At 44.1% G+C, this 10,322-nt stretch overlaps 1 protein-coding gene across 1 annotated transcript; it reads right to left on the bottom strand.

Annotated features, from left to right (window-relative positions):
• Positions 1-557: 557 nt before the first annotated feature.
• On the bottom strand, positions 558-965 carry NHLH2 (nescient helix-loop-helix 2). Its single transcript, XM_014780103.2, has one exon. The coding sequence runs from the start codon at positions 963-965 to the stop codon at positions 558-560; it is 408 nt and encodes a 135-aa protein (XP_014635589.2).
• Between the last annotated feature and the right edge of the window lie 9,357 nt (positions 966-10,322).

Below are 10,322 nucleotides of genomic sequence, written 5' to 3'. Positions count from 1 at the left end.
CACAACGGAACGGAGAGTTTCCTCTTCCACCTTTCTGTGCCTTAAATCTCTACGCTGGAGGAGATGCCCTCCCCTCCCCTCCGAATGTTTGGTGATTTGTCAATTAGAAAAATTCCAGATCGTCTTAAGCTATGAGCCTATATATACTCTGAGCTTCTGCCCTCATTCTTTCAAAACATCAAGCTCCGTGGGAGACAAATATAGGAGAACTCGAAGTCTCCAGTGAGCTAAAGCAACAACCCTTAAAGGGATCCTAACACACGGAGAGGAGGCCTGGAAGCGGCTCATCTCGGACCTCCAGGAGGTTCTCTTGGCCTGGAAAACACCCCCTGCAAGCCCCAGGGCTTCCCACACAACCCCACCTTCCAGAGTCGGAAACCTTCCCTCGTCGCCGTGCTGCCCGGAGGGAACAGGTGGCGAGCTTCTTCCCCCATCCCAGTTTCTCGCGGCGGCCGCCCCGCTGGGCCGCCCCTTCGCCGCCATCCCCGAGGCGGCCGCCCGGGTCGGTGGCCTTTCCCCGACTTGCGCCCAGGCGGCCTCCCGCGGCGCCCCCCGCCCTACACGTCCAGGACGTGGTTGAGATAGGAGATGTAGCAGATGGCCAGGCGCAGGATCTCGATCTTGGAGAGCTTCTTGTCCGGGGGCAGCGTGGGCAGCAGTTTGCGGAGCTCGGCGAAGGCCAGGTTGAAGGCCTCCACGCGGATGCGCTCGCGGGTGGCGTGGGCCGAGCGGTACTTGGCCGTGGCGCGCCGGCGCCGGCGCTTCTCTTCCCGGCTCAGCTGCTGCGGGTGCGGGTACAGCGCGGCCCGGCTGCCGCCCTTGCCGTCGCCCTCGGCCTCCTCCACCGGCTCCAGGTCCGACACGCTGCCCAGCACCTTGGCGTCCGCGCCGCCCAGCGACTCCGGGTCCGAGTGCGCCGAGCTGGGGTGGTCCGAGTCGGCGGCTTGGTCTGGACTCAGCATCATTTTGGAGGCTGAGGGGGAGTCAGAAAATCAATCAATAAAAGGAATCGGGGTCTTCTTTTGATGTGAGGGAGGGCGGACAAGGGCCTACCACGCCGGGCCTCCGCGCGTCCCGGGCCCTCCCCACCCCAGGCCAGCGCGCTCTGCGGAGCTGGGGGCGCGCCGAGAGGGGCAGGCCCGAGGGCCCGAGCCCCGCGCCTCCGCAGGGCGCCGGAGAGAGCGAGGTCTGGGCTCGGCCCAGGCCGCATTCTGGACCTGACACCTCGGCCTGCAGGAAGCCAAGACCGGCCTGTGGGTCTGGTCCGGCGGGGAGGCCGCAGGCCTGCCAGGCCGCGCCTGGGTTTGTGCCTCCTTCTCTGACCAAATATCAACATCGCCATTCTGCCTTCCGCACGTCTCCTTCCCTGACAAATGAATGACGCCGAACAACGAATACTTCTGGGTTTTACGGGGGGCGGGGAGACGCGGAGAGCGCTTCCCGCCCCGAGGGCCTCGGCGGAGGCAGCCGGAGAGCCGCGGGGCCCGCGGGCCTCGCGCTGGCCTGGGGCGCGGGGAGCGGCCGGGCAGCGAAGGGCGCCCCGCGCTGGAGAGGAACCCCCGCCCTGAGCGCGCACAGAGAGCGAGCGGCCCGGAGCGGGCAGGCCTCCTCGTCCCCCTCGCGCTTCTCCAGGATAATAAAGAAACGACTAAACAAACGTGGAGGCGCCTTTCAACAGAAAATTGACTCTTCTGCCCTCGCCGGCTCCCAAAGCACCATCTGTCACGCAGACAGCCACACACATCGGGGACCTAGGGACGCGGAGACTTGGGAGAAGACAATGCGCCCGGCAGTCTGCCGACCACCTCAGGGGAAAATGCCGGCGGCCGGGGCGCTGCGGGAGGAGAGGCTGGGGAGGGAAGGGAAGGGCCAGGAGGAGGCGGGCGCCGCGCGTGGGGCTCCGGCCCGAGCTGCATCTCCGCGGGCAAAGTTCGGGTGCCCCGGGGTGGGGGGGGGGCCGGAATCGGGAGCCTGCTGCCCCCCGGCGGCCTGGCCAAGGCCGCGCTAGTCTGGCCTTAGCTCTCCTCTAACGGTGCCCTCCTGGAAAGGCCTCCTGGCCCGGCTCCTCCTGGGCACCTGGAGGATCGGCCCCCGACCGCGTGCCTTCTGGAAGGAGGCCGCTCGCAACCGCTGGGCTTCGGGGCAATTCCGGCTTCCAGAAAAGGGCCAGCCGGAGGGGAAGGCACCTGCGGGTGCAGCGCGCGCCGACCGCGGGCGCCGGGAGGAAGGACCAGGCTGCGAGCCCCGGGCCCCGCGTGTGCAGCCCGAGCGACGCTCGCCGCGGGAGAAAACGGCGCCGTGTAGGAGGAGGGTTTGTTCCTGGAGAAACAAAAGCAGCGGATATGCAATCCGTGCCTAGCACCGCACTTGCTTAGGAGCGCATTTGGCACCAAGACGGCTTTCATTTCTCTGCGAGAAAAAGAGGTCCTCTAAGGCAAAATAAAAACAAATGCTCCGAGTGAGCTACATGTGACTCCCCACGGGCTTTCACTGAAACGTTTATAAGTGGAACAACTTGCACCTACACATTCGGCTTGAAAGGGCATGAATAAATAGGCGAACAACGGAAAATCACAATAAGCCACAACATAGTTGTAGTTCGGCTAAAAAGTTCCTGGGTTGCCCTCAAAGCATGTTAAATTCTCCTCCCGATATCTTTTTAAAATATTCATAAATAGCGTGTGGTGTATGCATTTTATTTCTTTAACAATGAACCGATATACATCTATAAATGCAACATGAATAATCGAACTTAGTTCCAAGCTGGAAAAAAATTATTTAAAGGAGCCTTACCTTGTAAAAGCCCTTTCGATAATCTTTTCTCCAATCTTTCAGAGTTTAAAATTCCAGAGAATAGCGGAGAGAAATTCCGAAATATATTAAAAGCAGCAAATATTTATTACATTGGAAAATGAAAAAGCAGCTGTCATCTCGCTGGTGTCCGATAATATCTCGGGATGTGGACGAGATGAATGATTGTTCACTTAGTGTATAGATCAAAAACGCCTTTTCCTTTTAATTGTTCTCAAACATTTCGGGAAATTCGTTGTTGATTTTTTTTTAAAGGATGTGTTGAAAAGTCTCGTGCCTTTTTTTCCTCTTCTAGGTCTCTATAAATAACAAAAGAGATGCAGAGATAAACACAAGCACATCAAAGGGCTGATTCCTCCACTTTCTAATAGCGGAAGAATCAATGAGAAAGATGGTTAAGATAAGGTTCCGCTCCTGTAGGACTCCTTTCCTTCCCTCAATAAGGCTGAGCAGAAACTGGGAAGTGCAAGGGAGAGATGCGATCTTGCTCAGAAGTGATTTTTTTTTTTTTTTTTTTTGAGATAAGGCTTTGTTCCGCTGATGTCTCCCCAGTTCCCAGGAACACAATACTGTAACTCGGGGCTAAGCTTGCCTCTTCCTCTTCCCTCATTTACTTGTATGTTGTATAAACAGACACCTATTTCCAGTTTCAAAGTCTTTCAAGGCTTGGTTACATCTCCCACCCCCAACCCCTCCTCTCTTTACCTCGGAGCAAAATATACCTAGTCAGTGGCTTGGAGATGCTTGGAGAAAGGTTGGCGAAAAGTGAACGTCTCCCGGAGTAACAGTGACAGGGAAGCGGAGAAAGACCGGAGAGGGTGGGAGAGCCAGAGCAAAGAGGTAGAGGTGCCTGTGTGGCTTCTTGGCTCTCCTGGTACCAATTGATTCAGCCTGGAGATGGTGGAAGAGATAAAGGCTTAAGAAGGGGGATGGAATTTTTTTCCCTAAATTGATATTTAATGGGAAATCCTATTGGACAGAAACCTGGACATGAGTCACTTAATTGGACTTGACATCTGTCACAGTGTGGGAGTTTTCACAGCCCAAATATTTTAGCAGATCAGATTCCCACTGAATCTGTGCCATAAAATATAACAGTTGAAAGCAGTCCATGATAGAAACCTTAGCCTCTAAACAGAATCTCTAGCCATAATCAGACTATTTCTCTTTTTCAGATTATTGATGCAGTATTTAAGTGCAAATAAACAGCATATTGACTATGGAAAAATTCTCCTGGCTTATTATAAAACTGGTATATTTCCTTAATGTTTAGGAGAATATTTGTGTCCAGAACATGGAAATATATAGTATATATACATTCTATGCAACAGCTAACATTTCTTAGTTATCATTTACATTTTGAAAGATACTTCAACAAGGCTTGATTAAGCATATTCATCTTTTGAGACATAGGCTGCCACTGGACTAATTTTCCAATATCTGATAAAAACCTTTCAATAGATTAAGTCATTGGTGGAACTGGGAACAGAATCCAGGCATTGTAATTTCAAGGATCATTCTAAGAAACCATTCTACCTTTCTGAATATGTTTGTTTTTCTCTTCACCCACCCACTCATTCATTCAACTTAAAATATGGCATACTGCATGTGTTGATTATTGCAGTTCATTCTTGCTTGTTTTAACATGCGAATATTTAGCTGTGTGACAGTGCATTGAACCAGGATGTAAACACACACAAATCACCAGTGTATTCCAGCACATAATGCCTTTGCCTTACACGACCCCATGGCCCTGAATTTATATACCTTATAATAAAAGGGAAAATCTAGTTCAATTATTTTGCCGCTTTATAGAGATACTGTTACCATCATTTTACATATTATTTGCAATCATTTTAGCTTCTTTGATTGTGCAAGCTTAAAAGAAACAGAGTATCGTAGCCTTACCCCACATCTCCCCAATCTCTGGGGGAACATATGTGGAGAGAGGAGTCCTCACTTTCCCTGCTTGATCAATTTTGCCCAAACACAGGTTTCATCATCAGGGGAGGGAGTTGATCAGCCCACCCCTGGGAGTGACCCTTTGAGTTCCTCATGGCTGCCACCAGTCCTATTTGCCTTTGCACACATTTTTCATCCTAGGGGAGATTCCTGGACCAGAATGGAGTTGGGGGTGGGGGTGATCAGGGAGCGCCTCCACAGAAAATGGGCGCCAGCTCTTTCCAGCCTTGCCTCTGCTAGCCCCAGCGCAGAAGTATATTTACGTATCCCCAGGACATCAAAGTGGAGGCAGACCAGCCACATTCAGGTGGCAACAGAAACAGGTGAGTGGAAGAACTCCCCAAGGCAGTGAAGATGAAGAGAGAAGGGAGGTTTTCCCAGTCTGGTGAGCAGCAGCCAATGCTAAGCACTCACACATAGCCAGAAGTGTGCACACAGATGTACACCCACAGATACCTGTACTCTTCACCCCCATTACCCACACAAGCTGGCTGGCTCTATTACACCGTTACACGGTCAGACTGACAGCTTGAAAAACCTGGTGGAATCTAATTACTATAGTTCACGAGGCAGCCACTAGAGTGGGAAGCAAATGGTACCTCTGGTTACCTTGGTGTTGGGGGCAGGAAGGGGAAATGAGGGACATACCAGGGCAGGTCAGATTCTGCTATGGTGTGTGTGGATCCAGACATCTTCTTTTACATTCAGACTTTCTAATTCCACGCTTACAGACTGCGTGTGCATAGATTAATTTTCGAGTAAGCCCGTGTAAACAGGTACACACGCAGACCCATATGTAGCCATGCCTAGACACACGGTCATAGTCACACACATGGATTCACACTCACACATATGCATTGTCTCTTCCAGGAAAGCCTCCCCCTCCCCCAATGCCACTTTGCCTTTTCTAAGACCTTCCTGGCACAGATGGTCCCTCCTTCTGTGCTGCATAAGCGCTCTTTCCATCTCTCCCTTAGAGACTACATATTGTGGACGATGATTCTTGGTTTCCATGTCTGTGTCTCCACTAGGCTGTGGCACTTCAGGGGAGGTCTGTAGCTCATCCCTCAGCACTGATGTCTGAGTTTGACACATTATAAGTACTCAGTATATTTATGGTGCATGACCCCTTGTGTACAGAGGCACCCAGGGTATTTGTAACACAGAATCACTTCCACTAAAAGACACCCAGGGTTTCAGTTGTACCAATTTTCTCTCCTATAAAGGTGAGGATAATAATCCTGGTCTACTCACTTCACTGGTGGTTATGAGACTCACTGTACGTGAAAGTATTTTAGAAGATACTAAGCACCATACAAATACAGATATGGAATATTAGGAGGAATATTAAATAGTATTATTAAATCAGTGGGGAAAAAGTAAGCAGTGATTTAAAAAGTCAGACTTCCTGGCTCTATCATATGCTAGCTGTGTGAATTTACCTGAGTTACTTAGCCTTTCTGGACCTCAGTTTTCTAATCTTTAAAATGGGAATATCAAAAATATGTTACATTGTTAAATTATGTCATATGTTTTTTCCAAAGATGAGCAAGATAATCTGTGTGAAGTGCTTAAACTAATGCCTAGAACTCATGCAATAAGTATTGGCTATTAATATTGTCAACAATATTCTTGTTATTATATAATATAAATACATATTGAGAACCAGAAATATAAATGAAATTACATGAAATATAGCCATATCCAGTATACTCACAGATTGTGTGTGTGTGTGTGTTTGTATATATATATGTGCTTAGACACATGGTCGTGGTCACAAACATGGATTCACACTCACACACATGCATTCTCTCACACTTTACACATGAGCGCATTTTTATCTTCACCACAAAGCTATGAGGTAGTTTCCATTGTTGCCCCAATTTAGCATATAAGGAAACTGGGACACGGAGAAGATGGTAATCTATTCAAGCTCACATGGCTAATAAATTATGAGGGGGCCAAGATTAGACAGAAGTGGTCTAAATTCAGAAACTGAAACCACTAATATGCTGCTTCTATGGTCACGGTATCCTACACAAATAGACTCATGCAGCAGAGATTCATCAAACGAAATGCATATTCTGAGAGAAAAATATACATACACACAAAATGTATATAAATTACCACCTTTTGCATTCAAAGGTGGTCAGTGAGTCAACATGGTTTTAAATATTCACTGTGTATCGAGCGTTTTGGCAGATGCTGTTGGACAACAAAGGCTTTATAATTATTTTTTAATTCCACTAGATAGCTGTTTCCAATCTATTTGCTTAAATTTTGTACCCCATCAGTAAAAATTTTGAGCATACATATCTAGTGTATGTTTATTATTAACAAACTTTATACATGTACTACTCTACTAACATATTCTATAATTATAAAGCATACACAAAAAGACATTTTAAAATGATAAACATAAAATTAATAATATTTATCAACTAATTTTATTTATTAACGTACAAAAACCTATTAACAGCACAAAGCGTTATTGATAATATATAGTTTTTGAGGGCAATGAGCTTCATTTTATTACAGTCATTGCTTAACCATTTGTGGTACCATAATGTGATGGTCTGGTTTTGCACTCAATTTATTTAGAATCTGGTTTTCTTAGCTAACAAAGCAGAAAAAGATGTAATGCAAAAATTCAAAGTTCTAAATAGAAGTTCATCATTGATTGTGTTAACTAAATTATGATTCTCACTTTTCTATCCTATCTACCAAATATACCAAAGTTTTGTTGAAATTTGGTTAGCAAATTTCCTTCTAATGTGAATTAGTGATTATTTTTAACAAATGGGTTCAAATCCCTGAAACTGTTTATTTGGAAATTTTTTTTAACAGTTTAGAAATTTCTATTTCCAAGTGTTTTAAGTGTTCAAATATATTTTAATATGTGGCATATTTCCATTATTTGGGGCAGCAAAAATCACATAATAATAGAAAAATTTCCAAATATTTCTTTTCAAAATGCCTTCTCCATAGCACAAATTCTTTTGAAAAAGTTACCATTTAACTCTTTTAAAAATATGTACTTTTACTTTAAAAGACACATTGAGTGTGCTTGCATTTAGTTTTAATCTGCTAGTAGCATACTATTGACAGCCCTTTGACATCAAAGAAAAATAAATTTGGAACACTTATCTTAAAGTTGAACAACTCTTTAAGTGCTTTGCCACGTGCTAACCAGCATATCTCTTTGCGGGACAGCAGAATTTCACGGTCTCTTCCAGTTTAATTTATTGAGTCAACGATATTTTAAAGGACTCATATTTCTAAAACTAACTACATGGGTGCTTCCTGTACACTTCTGCTTCAACTTCCTTATGGAAAATTTTTCATAGGAGTTATTTAGTGAATAAATTTTGTTTGTGATGGTATTTATTTGAGTTGAAGCAGCCATTTCCTTAGTGGTTATACCCCCATAATTTTCCATAAATCATTCTTTTATTAAAGATCATTTTAGTTGTGTGTATATCTTCTCCCATACATTTTGCCTTTAATGCCCCCTTTAAAAGGAAAGTTCTTCATGTATTTCATTATTGAAACAGAATCTATAAAGCACCAAGAGCTGAAACATGTTAAAAATAGCTGCTATTCTTTCATCCGACTAAATAGCAAACTTCCAACACTATGTAAATTGGTCTAATACTTGTTTTTTCAGATCTTCAGCAGTGTTTCTCAGGTGTCTATCAACAGAATCTGCTGACAGGAATGCATGTAGTTTCTCACCTTATTGGTTTCTGCGTACTATTTCAGCTTTTTCCTCAAGAGTGGTTGGCTTTTGCTATAAAATAAGAAACCTCAAAAAAGGCTTCTAGACTTTTATTGTTATATTTAGTGAAATGTTTAAAAGATTGAGTATGGCATGATTTTGAGCATCACTGAAAAACTTAAAAGGTTTGCTTTCATGTTTTGGATGCTTATTTTTTTTAAACGTTCATTGAAGTATAATTTATATACAGTAAAATTCACCTTCAGAGTGGTTCAGTTCTATGAATTTGACAAATGTATACATTCATGTAACAATCACAATAAAAATATAGAACATTTTTATCACCCTAAATAGTTCCCTGTACCCCTTAGTAGCCAATCCTTTTATCCACACCCAGCCTCAGACAACCACTGATCTGACTTCTGTTCCTATAGTTTGGTCTTTTCCAGAATGTGATGAAAATGGAATCACACAGGATGTGAACTTCTGAGTCTGGCTTCTTTTACTTAGCGTAAAGCTTTTGAGATTCATCCGCGTTGTCGTAGGTATCAGTAGTTCATTCCTTTCTTATTACCGAGTAGTAGTCCATGGTATGGATGTAGCACAATTTGCTTATCCATTCAAAAATTAATAGACATTTGAGTTGTTTCCAGTTGGATAATAAGAATACAGCTAATAAATCTGGTATAACCATGAGCATACAGGTATTTATGAGAGCATAGGTATATAGTTCTCCTGGGTAAAAAAACTAGAGGTGAGATTGTTGGGTTATATGGTGAGTGTTGGCTTAACTTTATTAGGAACTGCCAAACTGTGTTACAGAGCAGCTGTACCATTTTGCATTTGCACCAGCAACACTCCAGTTGTTCCATGTCTTCATCAGTGCTTATTATTTTTAGCTTTTAAAAACTTCTTTTAAGTCATTCTAATAAGAGTCTAGTGATATCTCATTGTAATTTTATTTTTCATTTACTCTCCTTTCAGGTTTGTTGAAGTATAACTTGTATTTATTAAACTGCATGCATTTAAAGTACACAATGTGATCAGTTTGGGCGTACGCATATAACCTTGAAATCATCACCACAATCAAGACCATGAACATGTCCGTTATACTCTTTGTAATACATCCCCTTTCATCTTCCCTTCTCCTCACACCACGGGAAACCACCAGTCTACTTTCTGTTACTAGAGATTATTTTGTATTTTTAGAATTTTATATAAATGGAATCGTATACTATGTTGTCTTTTTTGACCGCCTTCTTTCAGTGAGTCATTGTTTTGACATCCATCCATGTGGTTGCATGTATCAACAGTCTGTTCCTTTCTATTGCAGAGCAGTACTCATTTTGCCGTTTCCAGAGCTCTTTATACAATTGTGTAGATACAAGTTTCTGTCTGATAACAGACTTCTTCTGCCTGAAGAATGCCCTTTAATGTTTATTACAGAGCGGGTCAGCTGGCACTGAGTTTTCTCACCTATTGTTTTTCTGAAAATGTCTTTATTTTGCTTTCATTTTTGAAATATTTGCTCTGGGTATAGAATTATAAGTTGGTAGTTGTTTTTCATTTTTTCTTTCAATATTTTAAAGATGTGCTTCATTTGTTTTTGGCTTACATAGTTTTTGATGAGAAGTCTACCCTAGTTCTTATCTTTGTTCTTCGTGTGTAATGTATTCCTCTCTCTTCTCCCACAGCTGCCATCAAAATTTTCTCTTCATTTTAGGTTTTCAGCAGGTTGATTATGATGTATCTAGGTGTGTGTAAGGCGTTCTTGTTTTTTTGTTTGGTGTATATACTCTTTGGGGTTGTCTGGGCTCCTTGGATCTGTGAT

Source organism: Ceratotherium simum, chromosome 2 (assembly GCF_057802395.1).
Source record: "Ceratotherium simum simum isolate JZ-2026a chromosome 2, ASM5780239v1, whole genome shotgun sequence".
Classification (NCBI taxonomy): domain Eukaryota; kingdom Metazoa; phylum Chordata; class Mammalia; order Perissodactyla; family Rhinocerotidae; genus Ceratotherium; species Ceratotherium simum.
The sequence above is the reverse complement of the archived record's forward strand: the minus strand, read 5'-3'. Positions and strand labels throughout refer to the sequence as shown.